The 25,325-nt window shown below is 44.4% G+C and overlaps 1 protein-coding gene across 1 annotated transcript in view; it reads right to left on the bottom strand.

The window, feature by feature from the left end:
• Positions 1–25,325, bottom strand: part of LOC119242837 (uncharacterized) — a 78,540-nt gene that overhangs the window by 17,894 nt on the left and 35,321 nt on the right. The window contains 2 exon segments of the mRNA XM_054693968.1: positions 179–431; positions 433–449. Of these exon segments, the coding sequence (XP_054549943.1) occupies positions 179–431; positions 433–449 (270 nt within the window).

The following is a 25,325-nucleotide window of genomic DNA, read 5'->3' as shown; positions in this document are numbered from 1 at the left end:
CCGAGATCACCCTGCCTTTTTACCCTGCATAAACCTAAATTGAAAATGAAAGAACAGGCAAAAAGTGCCGCGGTCTCTTCCAGCCTCGAGGGGTCAGTGGACCCTGAAACTCGGGACACCCCGGCCTCATGATGGGAATGGGGGTGACCTGACCCTGGCACCGCTCCGCGAAGCTCACCGTCCTCGCTCTGGTTGTAGCGGTCGCGCAGGTCCCTCAGGAGCGCTTTGAACCACTGCCCGTTGTCCCTTTGGATCAGAGTCTCTTCGTCCAGGTCCTCCGGCCCCACCTGCCCCGCCCAGGGCGCCCGGGGCTCCACACTCTGGCCCGGAGAGTGGCTGTCGCACCGCCCGAACTGCGTGTCGTCCACGTAGCCCACGGCGATGTAGCGGGGCTCCCTGGGGCAGGGCCGGGACATCGCAGTGGAGAAAAAGCCTCAGGGAGTGGGGGCCTGGGGTGGGAGGGGGACCCGGGCTGACCCTCCTCTCAGCGCGGGCCCAAGTCCCAGGGAGATGGGCTTGGAAGGGAGAAAGGGGCGGTGGGCCAAGAAGGGCCCAGACTCAAGGCCCAGAGCACTCAGGGGAGGCTGGAGGGACAGAAGGGGCCAGAAACCAAGGGGCCTGAAGGGGTACAGAGGTTGGGGGGACATGAGCCTTTCCTGCGGTCCTGCACCCGCAGTGGGCTCCTTGCTCCTCCCTCCTGGAGCAACAGTGTCCAGCTGGACACGCACTCACCCGCAGGGGTCTCCATCAGGGCCAGGGGCCCCCAGAGCAGCAGCAGAAGGGTGAGGGGCATCATACTCCTTCTAGGGGTCTGGGGAGAAGGAGTCCAGGACAGTCCTTGGTGACTTTGTAACTGGAGCAAGATGATCCTGATTGTCTTCCCTGGACAACCCCGCCCCCCAAATGGGGAGATAGAATGGGGGTGAGTGTGGGGTCATCAAGGCTGCACCACCCCACAGAGCCTGTGAGAGGGAGACATGATGCTGTAACAGTGTGACATCCACAGACAGGGGAGGCTCCAAATTCCCTTCCCCACCTTCGGGAGGAGTGGATTTGGGCTGGGAGAGGCAGCAGCCTGGAGGAATGAAGAAACCAGAAGTATTTTCAAATGATTGTTAATATTCCACTTTGATACCAAATTAAAACTATACAGGGGTAGTTTTGTTATAGGGCAGGGAGAGGGGCAGCCCAAACCCTGCAAACCTGCCTATTCTATATAGGGTTCTGCCATCCGCCGCATCAACACAAAACATGAGACTTTTTTTTTTATTTTGTTTTTTTTTTAAATAAATTTTATTTTTATATTCCCCATACAATTGCAAGCCCCTTATTTTGACCCCAATCCCTCCCCTCCCCGCCCCCCACCACCCATACAGTGTCTCTGGTTCATAGTTGTTTGTTGATTTTCATTTTCACTTTCTTATAGTTATTCATTTTCCTGGTCCCTTATTTAAGTTTTCTAGATTCCTGCTATGAGTGAGACCATCGGTATTTTTCTTTTTCTTTCTGGCTTATTTCGCTGAGCATGATCCCTTCCAGCGCCATCCATGTTGCTGCAAATTGCATGTGTTTATCTTTTTTGAATCCTGAGTAATATTCCATGGTGTATATGTACCACATCTTCTTGATCCTGTCATCTATTTTTGGGCATTCCAAAGCTTAGCTATTGTAAATGGTGCTGCTATAAACATAGGGGTGCAGGTGCTCTTTGGAATTGATGTTTCTGTGTCCTTTGGGTAAATACCTAGGAGTGGAATTGCTGGATCATATGGAAGCTCTATGTTTAGTAGGTCAAGAAATCTCCACACAGCTCTCCATTGTGGTTGGACCAGTTTGCACTCCCACCAACAGTGCAGGAAAGTTCCTTTTTCTCCACATCCTTGCCAACATTTGTTGTTGCTAGTTTTTTTAATATGTGCCATTCTCACTGGTGTAAGATGGTATCTCATGGTAGTTTTGATTTGCATTTCCCTGATGACAAGTGATGTTGAACATTTTTTTATATGCCTGTTGGCCATTTGCATTTCCTCTTCAGAGAAGTTTCTTTTTAGCTCCTCTGTCCATTTTTTGACTGGATTATTTTCTTTGTTGTTGTTGAGTCTCATCAGCTCTTTGCAGATTTTTGTGATCAGTCCTTTATCATTAGTGTTGGGTGCAAAAATGTTCTCCCAGTCGGTGGGGTTTCTCTTTGTTTTTGTTATTGTCTCTTTTGCTGTGCAGAAGCTCTTTAATTTGATGTAGTCCCAGCTGTTTATCTTTGCCTTCACTATCACTGCTTTGGGTGATGTGTCTTTAAAGATGTCTTTGATGTGAATATCACGTAGTGTTTCGCCTATATTTCCTTCTATGTATTTTATGGTTTCTGGTCTTATGTCCAATTATTTAATCCATTTTGAGTTGATTTTTGTGTATGGTGTGAGGTAGTGGTCAATCTTCATTCTTTTGCATGTAGCGACCCAGTTTTCCCAGCACCATTTATTGAACAAACTTTCTTTGCTCCAATGCATAGTCTTTGCTCCTTTGTCAAAGATTAGTTGACCATAAATCTGTGGGTTTATTTCTGGATTTTCTATTCAATTCCATTGGCCTGTATGTCTGTTCTTGTTCCAATACCATGCAGTTTTGATGATTATGGATTTGTAGTATAGTTTGAAGTCTGGGAGTGTGATGCCTCCATTCCCTTCATTTTTTTTTTCAGGAGAGCTTTGGCTATTCGGGGTTTTTGGTGATTTCATATGAATTTCATCAATAATTGTTCTATTTCTTTGAAGAATGACATTGAAATTTTGATTGGAATAGCATTGAATCTGTATATTGCTTTTGGTAGGATGGCCATTTTAATAATGTTTATTCTTCCAATCCATGAGCAGGGGATGTCTTTCCATTTCTTTGTGTCTTCCTCTATTTCTTTTAACAGTGTTTTATAGTTTTCTTTGTATAGGTCCTTTACCTCTTTTGTTAGATTTATTCCCAAATATTTGATTTTTTTTGTTTCGATAATAAAAGGGATGTTTTTTTTGATTTCTTCTTCTTCAGATTTGTTTGTGTATAGGAAGGCTACTGACTTTTGCGTGTTGATTTTGTATCCTGCCAGTTTACTGAACTGATTGATGAGTTGAATTAGTTTTTCTGTGGAGTTTTTGGGGTTCTCTATGTATATTATCATATCATCTGCAAATAGTGATAGTTTGACTTCTTCTTTTCCTATTTGGATTCCTTGTATGTCTTTCTCTTGTATTATTGCTCTGGCTAGGACTTCCAGTGTTATATTGAAAAGCAGTGGTGAGAGTGGACATCCTTGTCTTGTTCCAGATCTTAATGGAAATACTTTCAACTTTTCACCATTGAGAATGATACTGGCTGTTGGCTTGTCATAGATGGCCTTTATGATGTTGAGGTATGTTCCTTGTATCGCAAGAATTTCAAGGGCTTTTATCATGAATGGGTGTTGCAATTTGTTGACAGCTTTCTCAGCATCGATTGATATTATCATATGGTTTTTATATTTCTTTTTCATTTCATTTATTTCTGATTTGGTTTTTATTATTTCCTTTCTTCTACTGGTTTTGGGGTTTTTTTGTTGTTCTTTTTCTAGATCTTTGAGCTTCGAGATTGGGTTGTTTCTTTGAGTTCTTTCTTGTTTCTTTTTTTTTTTTAATAGAGGCATGCTTATTTATTTATTTGTTTGTTTGTTTTTGTTTATACATGCACTGGGTACAGTCAGAAGCACGGGAGGGTGAGAGAATTCACCAGAGCCAGAGGGGGGAGCAGAGCAGGCAGAAGGACCGAAGTACACTGCTGAGGGGAGCAGCGGGCGGCAGGAGAGGTCTGCGCGCCATGTGGGACCCTCCTCCGGTGGCCGGGGAGCAGCCGGGGGATCGAACCGGCGCCGCAGACGCTGCAGGCAGCTTCACCAGCTTCGCAACCCAGCGCTCAACCGCTGCGCCACCGGGGAGGCCCTCTTTCTTGTTTCTTGATGTGAGCTTCTATTGCTATATATTTTCCTCTTATTGCTGCTTTTGCTGCATCCCATACATTTAGGAAATTGGTGTCCTCCTTCTCATTCAATTGAAAGAATTTTTTAATTTCTTCTTTGATCTCCTCATTAGTCCAGTGGTCTTCTAGTAGTGTGGTTTTCAATCTCCATGAGGTAGGAGAATTCCTTGCCTTCTTTTTATGGTTTATTTCTAGTTTGATGCCTTCATGGTCAGAAAAGGTGGTTGGTATGATTTCAATCTTGGTGTATCTGTTGATGTTTGTCTTGTGTCCCAGTATGTGATCGATCCTGGAGAATGATCCGTGTGTGCTTGAGAAAAATGTGTACTCCATTTTTTTTGGGGGGGGGGTTTAGTGTTCTATAGATGTCCGTTAAGCCCAAGTGCTCTAGGTCCTTATTTAGAGCTTTAGTGTCTTTACTTATTTTCTGTCTCGTTGATCTATCCATTGCTGTTAGTAGTGTGTTGAAGTCTCCCACTACATATGTGTTTTCTCTGATGTCTGTTTTCAGAGATGTCAATAGTTGTCTGATATATTTTGGTGCTCCTTCATTAGGTGAATATATGTTAATGAGTGTTATTTCTTCTTGAAGTACTGTCCCCTTGATCATAAGGTAGTGACCGTTGGGGTCTCTTTTTACCTTTTTGAGTTTGAAATCTGTTTTATCTGATATAAGTATAGCTGTTCCTGCTTTCTTTTTCGGTCCATTTGCTTATAGGATTGTTTTCCATCCTTTAACTTTGAGTCTATTTTTATCTTTTGTAGCTAAATGTGTGTCCTGGAGACAGCAAAAGGTTGGGTTAAGTTTCTTAATCCAGCCTGCGACTCTGTGTCTTTTTATTGAAGAGTTTAGTCCATTTACATTTAGGGTTAATATTGATATGTTAGCATCTGTATTTGCCATTCTGTTTGTCTTTCCTTTGATTTTAATTATATTTTTAATAACTTTTTTTTTTTTTGGCCTTCTTTCGTTGTTATTCATCCCTCTGAGGTTCTGGCTTTAGGACTCCTTATAGTATTTTGGAGTGGGGGTTTAGTTGTAATGAAATTCCATAGTTTCTGTTTGTCTGGGAAGGTCCTTATTCTTTCTTCATAGAGGAAGGAGAGCTTTGCGGGATAGAGTATTCTTGGTTGGCATCTGTTTTCTTGGAGTCTGTTGACTATGTCCCTCCACTTTCTCCTTGCCCATAGTGTTTCTTCGGAGAAGTCTGATGTCAGCCTGATTGGTTTTCCTTTGTATGTTATGTGTTTCTTCCCTCTTGTCAGCTTCATTATATTTTCCTAATCCTGGATTCTTGGGAGCTTTACTATTATGTGTCTTGCTGTTTTTTTCCTTTTGTCGTGGAAGTTTGGTGTTCTTCTTGCTTCTTGTATATCAATTTTCATCTCCTTCTTCACGTTGCGAAGTTCTATTCAATTATCTCCTTGAATATTTTCTCTGTTCCTACATCTCTCTCTTCTCCTTTTGGTATTCCTATAACTCTTATATTTCCTTTCTTCATGGAGTCAGATAATTCCTGAAGTCGTTCTTTGGTCTTTTTCCTTCGTACTTCTCTTTCCTTTTCTGTTTTGGTTCTTTTTATTTCTGTGTCTTCAAGAGTGCTTATTCATTCTTCCATTTCATCTATTCTGCTTTCATTGCTTTTCCCAGAGTTCTTTAGTGCCTCCATTAATTCTTTGATCTCCTGCATTTCTTTCACTTCCCTCCTTAGGGACTCAATTTCATTCTTCTGATCGTTGATTAATTTTCTGTTATCATTGTTTTCCTTTATGAGTTCTGTCATTTTTTTAATCATGGCAATTTGAAGTTGTCTTTCTGGAAGGCTCAAAAGTTCTTCCAAGTTACTCTTGTTGCAATCTGGGGGGTGGTTTTCTTTTTGTGGTGTGCTTTTTTCCTGAGGAGTTGCTAGGTTGCGTGTGGTTCTTCTACTCCCTACTGTCTGTATTCTAATTTGCTGTATGCATTGGGACACTGTGTTGCTGGGACTGGCCGTCATCTTGGTTGAACTTCTCCGCTCCCCTCTCGCTCCTCCAGGAGCCATCTGTCGGTTTCAAGCAGTCTTTACTGAAGAAAGGTCCCTGTTCTAAAATGGCAATGCGGGAACACACTCCCCTGCATGCCTGGTCTGCCCTGGTAGTGGGTTCCCGCTCCCCCTCTGGGCTCGGACTGCAGGCCAGAAGGGGCCTGGTGTGGGCGAAATTCCCTGCTCCCCTCTGGCACCTCCGGGAGCCTTCTGCTGGTTTCAGGCAGTCTTTACTGAAGAAATGTCCCTGTTCTAAGATGGCAATGCGGGACACACTCCCCGCACGCCCGCTGTCGGGCACACTCTTCTGCGCGACCATTCTGCCCCGTCCATGGGTGCCCACTCCCCCTCTGGGCTTGGACTGCTGGTCAGAAGGGGCCTGGTGTGGGCGAACTTTCCAACTCACCACTGGCTCCTCCAGGAGCCTTCTGCCATTTTCAAGCTGTCTTTTCTGAAGAAAGGTCCCTGTTCTATGGGGTGTTGGTGAATTTTTTTCTGGTCGCTAGGTGGCACCAGAGATCTCTCCTAGTGTCCTTGGGAGCTGTTTTTTTTTTTTTTTTCACCCGGTGGGATGGGGAACAGAGAGGGAGTGGTGGGAAAAGCCTCAACGGCTTTGGGGTGCTGTGTCTGCCTTGTGCCCCACCATTGTGGGGAACCCATGCCACGAATTTCGTGCCCTGGGTCTCAGTTCCAAAGCCCTCAGGTCCAGGACGCGGGCTGTAGCCCAGTTCAGTGTCCACAGAAATGGCTCCTTTTGCACCCCGCTCCCTTGCCCAGGTGCCTGGTCTCTGATTACTCAGGGAAGGACATTCACCTCAGTGAGGACCCCCGAGCATTCCCCGCAAGCCTCGGTCGCAGGCGCAGGGACCTGGGCAGCCGAGATCCACGTTTGCTTTTCAAGCGCGCCGCTTTCCCGCACAAGCTTACCGGCTGGCCTGGGGCTGTGTGCAGGTCTCCGGGAATCTCTGTTTTTCTCTAATGGTGCCCGGAGCCATTCGCTCATCTCTGTGGCGAATTCTGCAGGGTTCTCCACAGTTCCAGTTCACGGGGTGTGGTGGCTGAAATAATTCCTTTCCATTCATAGTCCTGCTTGATGCGTAGTTTGTTTTTGTTGGTTGTTTTAGTTTTTTGTTTTTTTCCTCCTTTCTGTTGGTCGGAGAGTGCCAACTTTGTGGGTGGGAGAGGGTAGCAGGATTCTGAGATTTCCTCCCTTCTAGTCCTCTTTTATGGCAACCTTCTTCTTCGGGTAGTTTGCTGGAGTGGACCGTTTATCTTCTGTGTCCCAGTTCTCACTGGGACCTGCCGCTTTTCCTCCCTATTAACTTTTTTTTTAATGGGAGATCTTACTCGTAGCGTTTCCTCACCGCCATGTTGATCCGCCTCTCTCCAAAACATGAGACTTTAATGGGAAGGAACTTTAATACAATTAGGAAACAATACAAGAAAGGCAAAGAATCTAGTTTCTAAATCAAGCACCCAAAGTTACCCATCCCCTCGTGGGTAAAACTCCATCCAAATGGGATTGGCCAGAGCAAGGCCCCAAAACCTGCCACAAGTCTTAAGCATCTTCCAGTGGGGACCCACAGAAAAGTGTCAGAAACAACCAGACAAGCCCAGAAGGAAAAAAGCAAAATCAAAATCAAGATAAAAGTTGCCATTGTCACCTCCCCACTGGTCTTACCCACATCTGTGTCATACCGTCCATGACCAAAAGACAAGTGCAGTTTCTTCACGTGTCTCTAGGCTCCATGTACCTCCTCCAGGTCTCCTTCTGGCTCCATCCTGCTTCCTTCCTCAGTCTCCTCTGCAGCCTCTTCTCTTCCTGCTCAGCTCCACCCTCCATTTGGGTGGGGCAGGGAACCTGGAACCTCCCCCTTTCCTGGGGACCACCCTGTTACAATCCCCCCTTTTAATTTTTATTCCACCATATCTATGGTGGCACAGATCTCAGGGTGTAGTCTTAAGAGACAGTCTTTTTTCAGGGTTACAATGTGTGTAAGAGAAGCAACAATTAGTCAGCAGCATTGTCCATGAATGTCCAGTATGACAGTTTTCCATTACTGGAAAATAGTCCATTATTCTAGCCAAAAGAAAAAAAAATCTGGAGCATTAGCTAAAACAAGACAACAAATATATCAAAATCACAGGGAGGAAAAAAATCTTAAAATTGGTTAAACTTATGTAAAACACAAATTTTCTCAACCTTGATCCCAAACTTTTAACAGCATAGCAAAAGTTTGCAAACTAAATCTACTTTTAAACCATTTTACCTATTTTTGCATAAAATCACAGGGCAGAATAACTAAACAGCAATTTTAGCTGGCTTTGTTGGAATACTCCATATAGGGTCAGAGCGAACCATTGACATCCGGTCGATGAAGGCTTCAGGAACAAAGTTGGTCTCATCAGACTCCACCTGGGCTTTCCTCTTCTCGAGGGTACCAGGGACTTTTCGTTGGCTGGGCTGTCCAGTCCTGCCAATGGAGTCAAGCTTTCTTACCTTCTTTGGAGGTCGCTGGAACCCTACAAACAAAGCAAACAGAACAGGTTCTCCTCTTCTTGGTTAAGCTCTGTTTCAACTTTTTGGAAGAACTCCACTCAAAGCCTCACAATGAAACTTATGTCCAATTTTTTAGTTTAAGCAGACAAAATCCCTATGGAAGTTATGCAAAAACAGACTCTGAGGTAAGTTGTAAAAGATTACTAGCACTATTTTATGCTGTGTTGGTATCAAGGGGAGAGAAAATGCAAACACAAGTTAGCTTTGCTGGAAAAAAAAAAATTGCAACTTTGCTGCAGATCCTGGTCACCAAAACAAGAAAACTTTGTGGATTCAGAACAAAATGCAAAAAAGTTACCAGTATTATGTCAAAGAAAACTTAGTAAATATCAGGTGTATTTCCAAGTCTATTCAGTCCTTAGTAGGAAAGTTTTACTCTCAACAGTTCCATCAATAGAAATCTGTTGAGAACTTTTCTCCCTATATTTCCAGAAACAATTCCTGTAGATATTAAACAATTGAAGTATACAATATTACAAGGTGACAATCACCATTGACAATTTACATTCATATCAGGTCAAGGTTTATTACCCGTTTTCCCAAGTGACAATGCTTCCCTTCTAGTTTTACTCCACTAGATGAACGAAATAGAACAAATTCATCTAATGCCTTTCCCAGGAGGAAAGGAAGAAACTTTGTGGAGTGTCTCAGGAGCTCTACTGAGGTTCCACAAAATTTCCTTGTATCAGCCAAATGACAGGCTACCAAACTTGTACTTGAATTTAGATTTCTGGGAAGCTTTGCCATAAATATCAGAAAAACAACAGAAACAACAATATTCAATCTCTATGAAGGCAATGGCTTAGGTCAGTAGTACAATGTTGACAATCAAACCATAACCTTTAGTTTTTTTCTCATAACTGGAGACTTTTTATTTTCAACGTCTGTGGGCACCATGTATACCAAATTTTCAACCTCTAGAGGCCAAGACAGACACAAAGACATATAACATATAGACAGTTTTTTTTTTTAGTTATGCCATGTGGAATATATTATGTAGCTGCAGTTTTACTCCATAGGCTCAGAAAAAAAAATATTCAAGTCCAAAAAAAATGTGGAGTGTTGCTGGCAGAAAACAGTTTCCCGTTGTCATCCTACAAACCTGAGACTTTGGAAATAGGAGAGAAAAGTTTTATTAATCACAAGAGTTACATGACCTTGTTTATCACTTTAGGGTTTTCAGTATTCAAGACTTTTTATTAGAAGTCAATCCTGTACAGAAGCTGAAAGAGTAAAATCAACAGTTAACTTTTAAGCAAAAGGAGTCATCTCTTGTTAGCCACCAAGCAGGCACTCCTTGGGTTTCCTGGAACAGAACCTGAAAAAGCAAAATCAAAATATCAGTAATTAACTTTCAATTAAAAGGAGTCATCTCCTTACTTCTGTTAGCCACTCTGGGACAGAAGCTGAAAGATCAGATTCAACATCAAAGCACGGATTACCCCTCCCCCACAGTAGGGAGGGACAACAACAACACAGGTATGAAAACCTGGTACAGTTACATGCTGCACCATAAAGAGTGCTTTCCACAACAGACCTTCCTCAGTAGAAAGCAGAAACTTAGAATCTTGTCTTACACCAGCAATTGAACAAATCCAGGATTCAAAATGGCAAACATGCCCAAAACAAATTGTGTAGACAAAATTCACAGCAGCAAATCCTTTCAGACTCAGACAAAATCTTGTTAATTTTTCTGATCCAGACTTTGCAAAAATTCAAGTTATCTCCAAGAATCTATTATCAAGGCTACCAGCAATTACCAGTTACTGCTTAAGGCTACTCTTTCCTTAACACCCAGGCATACATTTGCTAATTTAAACACCACTGCTCCACAATTGGCTTGCAAAATCCATCAGGCAGAGGTCAGGTAGTAGGCAAAGACAAAGCAACATATCACTGAAGAATCATTATTGCCTTTAGAAATGCTAATGAGACAGCAGAGATTACAAAAAGAAAGAAAAAAAAAGTTCCAAAGTCCTAGCAACAAGAACCTCTGAATTTTACAAGGGCCTGCCAAGTGGCCTCAGATGCCAACTTTGATTGGGCCACATGGTCCAATGTACTACCTAATCTTTTAAGTAAAGCTGTTGTACAGAACAATTTGCATAAAATCAAATGTCTTAGCAAGTCACTACAAACAAATTACATACAGACACAGATCTTCACAAAGCCCAAGCCAGTTTTTCAACAGCAAATCTACATATGAAACAAACACTCCAGAGAAACCAAAAATCACATTTGCGCTTATGGTAGCCAGTGCCATAGGGAAGCCCAGTTTCCCCAGGGGGCTGACTAAGCACGGATGGCTCTGTCCTAAATCACGTTGGATGCCAAATGTGTTATAGGACAGGGAGAGGGGAAGCCCACACCCCGCAAACCTGCCTATTCTATATAGGATTCTGCCATCTGCTCCATCAACACAAAATATGAGATTTTAATGGGAAGGAACTTCAATATAATTAGGAAACAATACAAGAAAGGCAAAGAATCTAGTTTCAAAATCAAGCACCCAAAGTCACCTGTCCCCTCGTGGGTAAAACATCCAAATGGGATTGGCCCAGAGCAAGGCCCCTACAAGCCTGCCACAAGTCTAAAGCATCTTCCAGTGGGGACTGTGGAACCAAGCTTAGCCAAGATTTTGCCATTTTGTATATCCTCCACCTTGATATGTTAGTCCTTGTACAGCCGCATTTCGGAGATAGTTTCAGCAGTCACAACCCTCACTCCACTTGGTGACGAAAAAGCAGACCACCCCAGCCGCCAATGAGGGCAGTCCTATCCATAAATGATTTTGCTCTTTTCCTCCCAGACTTGTCTGGTTGTTTCTGATCCTTTTCTGTGGGTCCCCACTGGAAGGCGCTTTAGACTTGGGACAGGCTTTCAGGCCTTGCTCTGGGCCAATCCTGTTTGGGTGGACTTTTCCCCACAAGGGGACAGGTAACTTTGGATGCTCGATTTAAAAACTGTATTCTTTACCTTTCCTGCATTGTTTACTAGTTGTATTAACGTTCCTTTTCATTTAAGTCTCATATGTTTTCTGTTGATGCGGCGGATGGCAGAACCTATTTAGAGCAGGCAAGTTTGTGGTGTCTGGGCTGCCCTTCTCCCTGACCTCTAACAGATTCTTTGTCTTTTCTGTATTGTTTACTAATTGTGTTAAAGATCCTTTCCATTAAAGTCTTAAATGTTTTGTGTCGATGCGGCAGATGGCAGAACCTATTTAGAGCAAGCAGCTTTGGGGGTTCTGGGGTGACCCTCTCCCTGCCCTGTAGTAGACTGACTACTGACACCTCCTGGATGACAAGTGATAGGGCCCAAGGACGTCACCAGGTCCCCAATGACATGGTCTCTGTGGTTAAGCCTAGGGTAACCCTGGATGTCACAGGTAAGATATTAATTCTCTGATTGCTATAGGAGCCACTTACTCCGTACTTACCCAGCATTCGGGACCCAACTTCCCCTCCTCACAAAGTATAATAGGAATGCCTTAATGGCAGACAGAATAGAAAGACTGGAAAGGAGGTACCCTGACACCAGAACCTGACTCACAAGGAGGTAGGGAGAGGGAAATAGCATGACCATTAACTCAGCTGTAGAGGTAGTGACCCTTAGGCACCAGGCATGAGACCCAAGCAGGATCAGATGCTCTAGGGAGTGAAGCACAGACCTGAGGGGAAAGATTTGGAGATTGGGCCCATCCTGCAATCTCCACTCCCCATCCTGGTATCTCCGGTCCCTCTTGGATTCTGCATGGTTATCCAAAATCAGCAACCAACTGACGGCTCACAAGGAGTGACCCCCCCCAAACAGAAGAAGGACTGTGTCTGTAAAGTCTCTGCACTGGCTCGGGGCAGCACTCCCTCTGCCCACCTGGGACTGTGTAGGTTCCTCTTCTTACCAACTCCCTCCCTCCGCAGGGCAGCAGCTTCCTACCCGCCTGTGACCTGTCAAGGCCGCCGCCTGCAACCATGCAGGCCTCTCTCAGCAAAACCTGCCCCTTTCCCTTTCCCTAATAAACCTGTTCTTTAAATATAACTACCGTCTCTGTCTCATGGGGGAACTCGCCCGGGGATACTCGCTGCGTGCCACTGACAGGGGAGCTCTGCTGACACCTTTCCCAGAGTGAACCCCAGGACCCCGCTGTAACACAACCAACCCATTCCGGGTGGGTTTATGAACGGTTCTAGCAGCCACATGCTCCTCACCATTGTTTGTAGTCACCGTTCTCCTCTGCACACTCCACTGCTCTCCTCCACCCTGGACACCGCACCCCCACCCTACTCCAGGTGCCGCCATCAGGCCTGCGTTCAGGCCCGCAGGGATCCGTCATCTCTCCTAATGGCGGGAGGGCTGAAAAGCCTGATGCTTTTTACCTTACCCTACAATCCACCCCCTCAGGGTTTCCTGCCAGACCATCTACATATAGACAATTTTGTTTCTTAGCAAACATAAACAACGCAGCCATGGCCCACAAAAGTGAATAGTATGCATCACACTATAACAACAAAATACAACAGAACACAAGTTAGTCCAGGCGAGGTACCAACCTAGTGGCAAAAGACATTCATTGGCACCAGCAGATGATCCACCAAATCTGCTGCCTAAGGCACTGCAGCATGCAAGGCGGGAACTAGCTTATTTAACTCATGATAATCTACTGTCATGCGCCAAGAGCCATCGGGCTTCTTCACCGGCCACACCGGTGAATTGTCGGGGCTGTGGGTAGTGCGCACAATGCCCGCTTTCTCCATTTCTGATATTGTGCCCGTAATTTCCTTGTAGCCTCCGGGTAACCGATATTGCTTGGTATGAGTCACTCGCCTAGGGACTGGCAGTTGTGTGGACAGATGCTTAGCGTGTCCTCTCACCACTGCCTTTACCACACGCACTCTAAGGTGAAACTCTCTGGCTGTGGTCTCTAGCCATAAGCCACGTAGTACATCCACCCCCAGGATGTACTCCAGGATGGGCGATACATATACTTTATACTCTTTTGGGGGGTAATCGCCCAATCCCCAGAGATAGTCTCACTGCTGTCACTTTGACACTCTGGCCTCCATAGCCATCAATACAAGGAGACCCGTGAAATCTTTCTAGATTTCCATAGAGCAGAGTACATTCTGCTCCTGTGTCTGCCAGAGCTAAAACCCTTTGCATGTTAGTTGGGGACCAGTGGATGGCAAGCTCCACATGTGGCCTCCGGTCCCCGCCCGTCCCCTGTGGACAAGTTCCTTGGCCCTCACCCTATTTGAAAGCGATCAGGCCATCACCCAAGGATGGGGCTGGCAGCAAGTGGTCTTCCAGGTGCAGGGCATGTGCCTGAGGCCTGGAGCTTTTCCAGGCTCCCCCTGAGCAGCAGTCCTTCTCATGGGCATGAACCTCTGGTCTTCTTGCAGCTGCTGCCATAATTCCAACAAATATAGATTGGGCTGTGCGTGTATTTTACTGCTATCTGCACCTGCTCTGGCTAAATCTGTCCACATTTAGTTATGGGTGACTTTAATAAGTTCTGTGATGCCAAGAGTCTTCCTTTCCCTCCTTGGCATTCCTTTTGACTTTTCAACAACTACCCGTATTCCCTTCTGAGTTTGAGAGCGCCAGTTCTCAACTTCACCCAAGCTGGCTATCATTGTTGTTGCATCGTGTAGCTGACGACCCACATGGGGTGCTAGAACTGCCATGAGGGATCCAAATGAGGATGAGGGGACATTTTGAGGGGACATTAATGCCAAGTCTCTCATCCCTGCTGTGAAACGCTCGTCATCAGGACCACGGGTATTCACATTAAACATGGCCTACCACATCCCCAATTCCCGAAGGACCTGTACCAGCTCGGCGTACATCTGCCGTCCACTTACTGTGTCCGGCACGTCTCCCGCATGAGCCCAGACTGTCCATATGGCAGCCATTATCCATTCCCGGTGGTGTGGTCGCCCTGGCCATACCGCTGGCTGTTCTGTAGCCTCTGTCGCAAGGATGGGTGTAAAGTCACGGAGGCCAGTATCTCCATCACTTGTGCCGTGCAAATAATCCCATCCAGCCCAAGGCCACAAACGTTATCAGCCAGGCTGCCAAGGGTTCCCCTGGTTTCTCGTGGAAACTGTTTGTCCAAGTCCACCAGTTCCGCCTGGGTGTATGGTAGATAGGTAGTAAAGTCTGTCATTTGTGGTGGTCCAGCAGCCTGACCCCCCCACCCCGGGGCCATGGGTGGCTGCCGCTTTATTTCTGAGTCACCACTCGGCGGGCCCGGAGAGTGGGACCAGCCTCCACCTCCTCTCCAGAGGAGTCCGGCATCTCCGGGGTCGCAGGTTGGTTTGCCATCGCCGGTTGGGACTCGGGCAAAGGGCCAGCCTCCCTCTCCTCCTGTCCTGAGGAGGGGTCTGGCATCTCTGGAGTCGCAGGTTGGTTTGCCACCACCGGCTGCGATTCAGGCAAAGGGCCAGCCTCCCTCTCCTTCCTTTCTGAGCTGGAGTCTGGCATCTCCGGAATGGTGGGTTGGTTTCTCCGAACTTCTTCCTCCAGAATCCTCAAACATTGTTGCAGTTTCCGCATCTCTTCCCGCATCTCATCCCATACTCGCTGGACTCTAGATTGCTCCTTCTGCCTGGACTGTCGCAGAGCTGTGAGAAAACACCCATCCCACTGCTCCTGCCACCTCGTGGGCACCGCATCCACTCAGGGTTTCTTCTATTTCATACAGGGCCTGTTCCAACTGCCCCGGGGATCCATCTACCTCTGGCCATTCCTGGGGAGGTGCCCACTGGGCGAGGAGGTCGGCCACCGAGTACCATCTGCTCGTGGCCGGCCACCTGGCAACCCCTCCCCAGGTTCCAAAGGGTTTTGTCTGCATAGAGCCATCCTGCTTTGAACCGTCCTGCCATCTACGCTAGTTGTAACACAACCAGCCCATCCCGGGTAGGTTTATGAACGGATCTAGCAGCCACATGCTCTTCATCACTGTTTGTAGTCACCATACTCCTCCGTACGGGGTGGAACTGAGTGATATTCTGCAGCTTGTCAAAATTAACTGCCTTGGAGACAGGCTGCTGCTTGGAGCCCGGCTAAGAGGCAGCGAGCCCTGCCCCCGCGACCCGCGTCAGTGTCAGTCTGGTATTCCCAGCCAGGTTCCTGGCGGGGACCTGCTTCAGGGCCTGGGGGCATGGTTGTGTCAGTGAAGTGGACCTGATCTGCGTGGCCTCGAGCAGACTGAAAAACACGTTCTCTTTGATTAGAGGCCAGGGTGGAAGAGAGGATAACGTGTAATCATGACACGGAAGGTTAAAGGTGTAACCTTAGGTGTAACCTTGGGTAAGATAACGAAATTCTTTGGTGTAGGTAGTGGGGTCGTTAGTGAAAGAACCGAGACGCTTTTCAATCTGGGAGAGATCAGACAGAGGGAAAGGATTGTGGACTCCACCTACTCCTTTGGTCCCCACAACCTCCCTAAGAAGACAAAGAGGACGATTGTGAGAGCAGGTGTGCTGGCTGGGAGGTGTAAGGCGGGGCAGGCCTGGGGAGCTGAAGGAGGTGAAGACTGAACATCTAGAGGATCAGAGAACGCAGAAGAGGGGTCTGGAGAGGGTGAAGAGTGAGAAGAGTCACGAGACTTGGGAAGTAGAACTGGTTTTCAGGAGGGAGGGACTGGAGCGCACGAGAAAGCAAGCCTGGACATGAGGGATCTGACCATGTTCCATTGCGGTGACAGAAACTGTTTAGGTCTGTAAGGACCATGAAATGGAAAGTGCCATGTCCCGGCCAGTGAGAGCCATTCTCCAATGGGCACTGAGGCCGTGCAGTGTTGCAGAGGATGAGACACTGAGGTGCAGATCTGGCCTGAGTCCCAGAGGATCGAGGTTTGAGAGAAGGTGTCCCAGAGGGGTGGCCGGGCTTGGCTTGGAATTTGTGGACTCCTGGTTAAGTCAGCTCCTCTCCCCAACGAATGGGGGTACAGACTCAGGACCAGAGCGTCCCACGACCTGATCTGACCTTTGGGGGCCCAGACCCCAAATCACAGCAACACACGACCTGGTCCTGGCCTTTGGAATGGGGGCAGGCGAGCGAGGGGGACGTCCCCACCGCTCGGTTGTCCCCTGGACTGGGACACCTGGGCTGGACGGGCGTCCCCAAATCAGAACCAGGAGCAATGGGGGTCAGCTGGCGTAGGCCCACGGTTTATGGAACAGTCAACCAGGATGGGGGTGAGGAGAGGAGCCGGGTAACCAGGGGTGAGGGCCTCCCAGGAAGGAGGGTCAACAGGCGACTCACCCCAAGGATCAAGGCTGGTGGTGGATGTGAGGCGTCTGCAATGGAGAGGAGAGTCCCAGGGACAGGGAGGCGGCCCCGGCGCCAGGGAACACAGCCTTCCGGGTTTCGGGCACCAAGATGAAAGGTTTGGCGTGGCAAAGAAAAGGGGAGCCAGGCTGAACTTTCTCAAAGGAAGGGAAAACTCATTGTGCCCCTAGGCGAGCTTTGCTGACCCAAGGTGGGGTGTCCCTGAAGTCACGCCCGTTGTGGGGGAGATGTCATTTTATAGGGTGAGGAGAGGTTAGGCAGGAAAACTGGGTTGGCAGGGGGGGAAACAGGCTTAGGGGGAACAAAGTTGTTTTTTCGTGGAGACGAGTTGTTTTCTCCTGCTTATGGCTTCAGTTTCGGTTTGATGGAATCAGGGGTACTGGGGTCAGGGCCATCTTGTTGTTTGTATGTGGGCTTCCCCATTCCTGGCCCCTGCATCGACCTTTCATACCAGCCTTTTGTTGATAGGAAAAGGGGCGACGGTTCTTTCTTTGGCTACTTCCTGCTGGATGGGGGCGAAGACCAGGGTGGGGGCTCAGACCTGGTTATGATTCGGTCTTTGCAGGGACGTGAGGATATGGGTGGAGGAGTTGGTGAAAGGTGCTACGGGGCGAGTCTTGGATCCAGTGTTGGATGAAATGCAGTAAGCATGGGGCAAAAAAGAAAAAATAAGGTTAGGATCAGAGGCCCTGTGAGTGCTAATACCTTGCCTGAGGCTGTGCTGATAGGAATCTCCAGGCATAGACAGAAGAACGGGAAGTGGCTTGAAGTGATGGCATTAGAAACAGAGGAGGGAGAGTCAGAGAGCCTCTGCTCTGTAGGCTGAGTGGAACCTGGAACAGGGGCCCAGTGACGTGTACCCGAGTTGGGCCCAGCACTCGCATACATACTGCTTGTCCACAGGGACCGGTTTGACCCTGCAAAGCTGATGCCAGGACGTGTTGCCCAAGACCTTGACAGCCGTTGATGTAGTCAGGATGATCGTGTGTGTGTTGTAGAGCAACCCCGATACAAAACGGGGTGCCTGACTGTGGGTCCTCACCACAATGCGTGCTTAAGCACCACAATGCGTGCTTTAAGCACCACAATGCGTGCTTAAAAGGACTTATCAATGCTCTACTGCAGGCACACGTGAAAGGTTAATAAAAGGTTTATTTACAAGGGAAGGGGAAATGAGGAAATGTACAGCTCTGGGAGAAAAGTGGGAGACAAAGTTTTATTTTATTTTTTTTAATAATAAATTTTATTTTTATATTCCCCCATACAACTGCACATGCCCCATTCTGACCCCAATCCCTCCCCTCCCGGCCCCCACCCCCCATAAAGTGTCTCTGGTTCATAGTTTTTTGTTGATTTTGATTTTCACTTTCTTATAGTTATTCATTTTCCTGATCCCTTATTTAAGTTTTCTAGATTACTGCTATGAGTGAGACCATCCGGTATTTTTCTTTTTCTTTTTGGCTTATTTCGCTGAGCATGATCCCTTCCAGGGCCATCCATGTTGCTGCAAATTGCATGTGTTTATCTTTTTTGAATGCTGAGTAATATTCCATGGTGTATATGTACCACATCTTCTTGATCCAGTCATCTATTTTTGGGCATTTGGGCTGTTTCCAAAGCTTAGCTATTGTAAATAGTGCTGCTATAAACATAGGGGTGCAGGTGTTCTTTGGAATTGATGTTTCTGTGTCCTTTGGGTAAATACCTAGGAGTGGAATTGCTGGATCATATGGAAGCTCTATATTTAGTAGGTCCAGAAATCTCCACACAGCTCTCCATAGTGGTTGGACCAGTTTGCACTCCCACCAACAGTGCAGGAAAGTTCCTTTTTCTCCACAACCTCGCCAACATTTGTTGTTGCTAGTTTTTTTAATATGTGCCATTCTCACTGGTGTAAGATGGTATCTCATGGTAGTTTTGATTTGCATTTCCCTGATGACAAGTGATGTTGAACATTTTTTCATATGTCTGTTGGCCATTTGCATTTCCTCTTCAGAGAAGTTTCTTTTTAGCTCTTCTGCCCATTTTTTGACTGGGTTATTTTCTTTGTTGTTGTTGAGTCTCATCAGCTCTTTGCAGATTTTTGTGATCAGTCCTTTATCATTAGTGTTGGGTGCAAAAATGTTCTCCCAGTCGGTGGGGTTTCTCTTTGTTTTTGTTATTGTCTCTTTTGCTGTGCAGAAGCTCTTTAATTTGATGTGGTCCCAGCTGTTTATCTTTGCCTTCACTATCACTGCTTTGGGTGATGTGTCTGTAAAGATGTCTTTGATATGCAGATCACGTAGTGTTTCACCTATATTTCCTTCTATGTATTTTATGGTTTCAGGTCTTATGTCTAGTTCTTTAATCCATTTTGAGTTGATTTTTGTGTATGGTGTGAGGTAGTGGTCAAGCTTCATTCTTTTGCATGTAGCAACCCAGTTTTCCCAGCATCATTTATTGAACAAACTTTCTTTGCTCCAATGCATAGTCTTTGCTCCTTTGTCAAAGATTAGTTGACCATAAATTTTTGGGTTTATTTCTGGATTTTCTATTCAATTCCATTGGTCTGTATGTCTGTTCTTGTTCCAATACCATGCAGTTTTGATGATTATGGCTTTGTAGTATAGTTTGAAGTCTGGGAGTGTGATGCCTCCATTTCCTTCTTTTTTTTTCAGTAGAGCTTTGGCTATTCGGGGTTTTTGGTGATTCCATATGAATTTCATCAATAATTGTTCTATTTCTTTGAAGAATGACATTGAAATTTTGATTGGAATAGCATTGAATCTGTATATTGCTTTTGGTAGGAGGGCCATTTTAATAATGTTTATTCTTCCAATCCATGAGCAGGGGATGTCTTTCCATTTCTTTGTGTCTTCTTCTATTTCTTTTAACAGTGTTTTATAATTTTCTTTGTATAGGTCCTTTACCTCTTTTGTTAGATTTATTCCCAAATATTTGATTTTTTTTGTTTCGATAATAAAAGGGATGTTTTTTTTTTTTATTTCTTCTTCTTCAGATTTATTGTTTGTGTATAGGAAGGCTACTGACTTTTGCGTGTTGATTTTGTATCCTGCCACTTTACTGAATTGATTGATAAGTTGAATTAGTTTTTCTGTGGAGTTTTTGGGGTTCTCTATGTATATTATCATATCATCTGCAAATAGTGATAGTTTGACTTCTTCTTTTCCTATTTGGATTCCTTGGATGTCTTTCTCTTGTCTTATTGCTCTGGCTAGGACTTCCAGTATTATATTGAAAAGCAGTGGTGAGAGTGGACATCCTTGTCTTGTTCCAGATCTTAATGGAAATGCTTTCAGCTTTTCACCATTGAGGATGATACTGGCTGTTGGCTTGTCATAGATGGCCTTTATGATGTTGAGGTATGTTCCTTGTATCCCAAGAATTTCAAGGGCTTTTATCATGAATGGGTGTTGCACTTTGTCGAAAGCTTTCTCAGCATCTATTGATATTATCATATGGTTTTTATATTTCTTTTTGTTGATGTGTTGGATAACGTTGATTGATTTTCTGATGTTAAACCATCCTTGTGTCCCTGGAATGAATCCTACTTGGTCATGGTGAATTATCTTATGGATACATTGTTGGATTCTGATAGCTAAAATTTTATTGAGGATTTTTGCATCAGTGTTCATTAGGGAGATTGGCCTGTAGTTTTCCTTATTTGTGTTGTCCTTATTCGGTTTTGGTATTAGTGTAATGTTGGCTTCATAGAACGTGTTTGGTATTGTCCCTTCCTTCTCAATTTTTTGGAAGAGTTTGTGAAGGATAGGCACTAATTCGTCTCTGAATCTTTGGTAGAATTCATTTGTAAATCCATCAGGTCCTGGGCTTTTGTTTTTGGGAAGGTTTTTGATTACCATTTCAATGTCGCTGCTTGTAATTGGTCTGTTTAGGTGTTCTAGTTCTTCTTTATCTAGCTTTGGGTGATTGTAGAGTTGTAGGAATTTGTCCATCTCCTCTAGATTGTTGAACTTGTTTCCATATAACTGTTCATAGTAGTTACTGATTATTCTTTTGATTTCTGCTGTGTCCGTTGTGATTTCTCCTCTTTCATTTATGATCCTGTTTATTTGTGCTTTCTCCCTTTTTTCCTTTGTGAGCCTGGCTAGAGGTTTGTCTATTTTATTGATTTTTTCAAAGAACCAGCTCTTGGTTTCATTGATCTTTTGGATTGTTTTTTTAGTTTCAATTTCATTTATTTCTGCTTTGGTTTTTATTATTTCTTTTCTTCTACTGGTTTTGGGGGTTTTTTGTTGTTCTTTTTCTAGATCTCTGAGCTTCGAGATTAGGTTGTTTCTTTGAGTTCTTTCTTGTTTCTTGATGTGAGCTTCTATTGCTATATATTTTCCTCTTATTACTGCTTTTGCTGCATCCCATACATTTAGGATATTGGTGTCCTCCTTGTCATTCAATTCAAAGAATTTTTTTTTTTCAGTGGTAAGCACAAATCAGTTTATTTCAGAATAGCAAAGAATATAATTCAGGGAGTACAGTTTCAGCTTAGAATTTAACATGTGCCCTTATAAGGGACACAAGTTGGGGACTTCTTAGAAAGATGAAAAAGATGCATGAGTTCATGAAGGATGAGGTAATGGATGAATTCATGGGGAGATGAAGAATTGATAAGATAAATATAGTCATGTGGAGGGATCACAAAGTAAAAATAGATAAAAGTTCTCTTTATCAGTCCTTTCAAATAGGTTATTCTTACTCTTAGTGACTTCTTGGAATGTTAGCTGTTTGGTTCAGTCTGAGGGTTACAGCCGGTTTAAAGAGGATGGTAAAGTGGCTTTTAATATTGCTTCTGTGATACCACTTTACACACCAGGAATCGAAGGCATTTGTTCCTAAACATTCTCTGTGTCTTCTCCACTTTGGTGGGATTTGTGAGACTCTCTCCAAAGAGAGTTCTATCTGATCACTCTTTTTCCCTTGATGGCTCAGCTGCCATTCAAGTGGATGCCTTCAAGAAGGAGAGGCTTCACACAAATTCTTGCTCAACCATTTAACATTGAGTAAGTGACCCCGTGAAATAACACAGACAGACATAAAATCTGAGGAATTCTAAAATATATCCTCCCATAGATATGAAATCTCAACCTTAAAAGCTTTTTCCTCCTCTTTTATTACTAGATGGCAACTTGAAACAGAATATTTAATATCTTGTTAATGTTAATTGAAGTTGTACCGAACTTAACATGAGCAGAAACAATTTACTATATGTACTGCTATTATTTATTTGGTAGTTGGTCCAGAGGGAGGTTCTTGAATTCAAAGAATTTTTTAATTTCTTCTTTGATCTCCTCGTTAGTCCAGTGGTCTTCCAGTAGTGTGGTTTTTAATCTCCATGAGGTAGGATAGTTCCTTGCCTTCTTTTTATGGTTTATTTCTAGTTTGATGCCTTCATGGTCAGAAAAAATGGTTGGTATGATTTCAATCTTGGTGTATCTGTTGATATTTGTCTTGTGCCCCAGTATGTGATCGATCCTGGAGAATGGTCCATGTGCGCTTGAGAAAAATGTGTATCGTTTTTTTTGGGTTTAGTGTGCTATAGATGTCTGTTAAGCCCAAATGCTCTAGGTCCTTATTTAGAGCTTTAGTTTCTTTACTTATTTTTTGTCTTGTTGATCTATCCATTGTTGATAGTGGTGTGTTGAAGAGGAGACAAAGTTTTAAATGAGTCCTACCCGATCCGCCGATCAGGAATCCCAAAATGGCGCTCTCTGAGTTGGCCGCCAGCCAGCAGCGGTGAAGCCAGGAGGCGAGCGATCACGAGCCAGAGAGACCCCAAGGCCCACGTGTTTGGTTTTTATATATCCAACCTGGCTGCCCAACTCCACCCTCAGGTCCCAGCCACCCTCCCTTTGGTGGTGATGGGATTTGTTTTTCCCAATGTCTTGATGGCTTTAGTCTGGAGTGGGGGTGGAGTCCACAAAGCCTGTATGGGATGAACTCAAGACATCATTTCCCCCTAACAATTCCCCCCTTTCACTTTTTGCCACCATTTCCATGGTGATGAAGATCCAACATATGGATGCTGGGATACAGTCTCAGATGAAAGTTTTCCAGGGTTCCAGTCTGAAAGAAAACAAATCCCTCCAGGTATTGTCCATTGTGGAAAGCAAAAGTCCTCCATTCCTGGAAAAACAGTTCATCAGTCCCAGCCGAAAGAAAAATATCTGGAGGCATTAGCCAGAACAAGACAGCAGATATGTCAAAATCACAGGGAAAAAAATCTTAAAATGTTTCAACTTACGTAAAAACACATTCTCTCAACCTTGATCTCAAATTTTTTTAACAGCATAGCAAAAGTTTGCAAACTAAATCTACTTTTAAACCATATTGCCTATTTTTGCATAAAATCACAGGGCAGAATAACTAAGCAGCAATTTTTAGCTGGCTTCGTTGGAATACTCCATATAGGATTCAGAGCGAACTGTTGACATCCGATCCGTGTTGGCTTCTGAAACAAGTTGGTCTCATCAGACTCCACCTGGGCTTTCCTCTTCTCGAGGGTACCAGGGACTTTTCGTTGGCCGGGTTGTCCAGTCCTGCCAATGGAGGCAAGCTTCCTCACCTTCTTTGGAGGTCTCTGGAACCCTACGAACAAAGCAAACAGGTTCTCCTCTTCTTGGTTCAGCTCTGTTTCAACTTTCTGGAAGAACTCCACACAAAGCCACACAATGAAACTTATGTCCAATTTTTTTCAGTTTAAACAAAATCTCTATGGAAGTTATGCAAAAACAGACTCTGAGATAAGTAGTAAAAGATTACTACCACTATTTTTATGCTGTGTTGGTATCAAGGGGAGAGAAAATGCAAACACAAGTTAGCTTTGTTGGAAAAAAAAAATTACAAACTTGCTGCAGATCCTGGTCACCAAAACAATAAAACATTGTGGATTTAGAACAAAATGCAAAAAAATCATGAGTATTATGTCAAGGAAAACTTAGTAAATATGAGGTATATTTCCAAGTCTATTCAGTCCTTAGTAGAAAAGTTTTACTCTCAACAGTTCCATCAATAGGAATCTGTTGACCTTTTCTCCCTATATTTCCAGAAACAATTCCTGTAGATATTAAACAATTGAAGTATATAATATTACAAGGTGACAATAATCATTGACAATTTACATCCATATCAGGTCAAGGTGTTATTACCCATTTTCCCAAGTGACAATGCTTCCCTTCTAGTTTTACTCTACTAGGTGAGCCAAATAGAACAAATTCATCTAATGCCTTTCCCAGGAGGAAAGGGAGAAACTTTGTGGAGTGTCTCAGGAGCTCTACTGAGATTCCACAAAATTTCCTTGCATCAGCCAAATGACAGGCTACCAAATTTGTACTTGAATTTAGATTTCTGGGAAGCTTTGCCATAAATATCAGAAAAATAACAGAAACAACAATGTTCAATCTCTATGAAGGCACCGGCTTAGTTCAGTAGCACAATGTTGACAATGAAACCATAACCTTTAGTTTTTCTCATAACTGGAGACTCTTTTTTCCAACGTCTATGGGCACCATGTATACCAATTTGTCAATCACTGGAGGTCAAGACAAGGACACAAGGAAAGGACATACAGACATACAACATATAGGCACAAAGAGCTCTTTAGTTACCATGTATCACGCGTGGGATATCTCATACAACTGCAGTTTCACTGATAGGCCAAAGTAACAACAAAACAAGCAGAGAAAAAATCTCAAAGTTAAAAACAAAAGTTAAAAAGAAATACCAAAATCAAGATTGAACGCCTTTCTGTGTAAAAAAAAAAAAATACTGGAAGCATATGCATGATCCTAGATGTTATTTCACGTCTCCTAAACTTTGAAAGGAAGAAGATTGGTTAGAGCATGTTAGTTTTCTCAGGGTTTCTTCAGAAAAAGTGAGTCCTTGGGTATCCTGCAACAATAACTGGAAAAGAAGTCAGTAATACTCAAGTTTTTGTCTGTTTCTTAAACAAATACCTCAAGTCCTCAATGGGTTCACAAGACCAATGGGACTTCGTCTCTGGGTCAGTTCCTCCTAGGGCTTTCTTAACTCTGGAATGATGTACCCAGGGTTTTATGCCTGAAAGTTTCAGAGAGGTATGTGTGCTCAACAAGACATCATAGGGACCAGTCCATTTTTCTGACAGCTGGTTTTGAGCATCCCCACTCTGCCAAGTCTTCAGTAAGACCTGATCTCCAGGTTTGAAGGGATGCAATGGTTGATCAGGAGGCATAGAGATCCTTGAGGTTGCAAAGTTATGAATCACTGCCAGAACCTCCTGGATGTGTTTCACATATTGCGTGATCCGGCAATCTTGTTTTATTTCCGGACTGGCTTTCAGAACTGAGGCCTGAAAAGGTCTTCCAAACACAATCTCAAAGGGGCTTAATTGTAGCCCACTTCTAGGTGCCACTCTTATGCGGAGGAGGGCAAGGGATAGTACCTGGTCCCAACGAAGT

This window comes from Talpa occidentalis, unplaced genomic scaffold (genome assembly GCF_014898055.3).
Source record: "Talpa occidentalis isolate TD23 unplaced genomic scaffold, MPIMG_talOcc4v2.1 talOcc4.13, whole genome shotgun sequence".
Lineage (NCBI taxonomy): Eukaryota > Metazoa > Chordata > Mammalia > Eulipotyphla > Talpidae > Talpa > Talpa occidentalis.
This window is presented reverse-complemented; position numbering and strand designations above follow the sequence as displayed.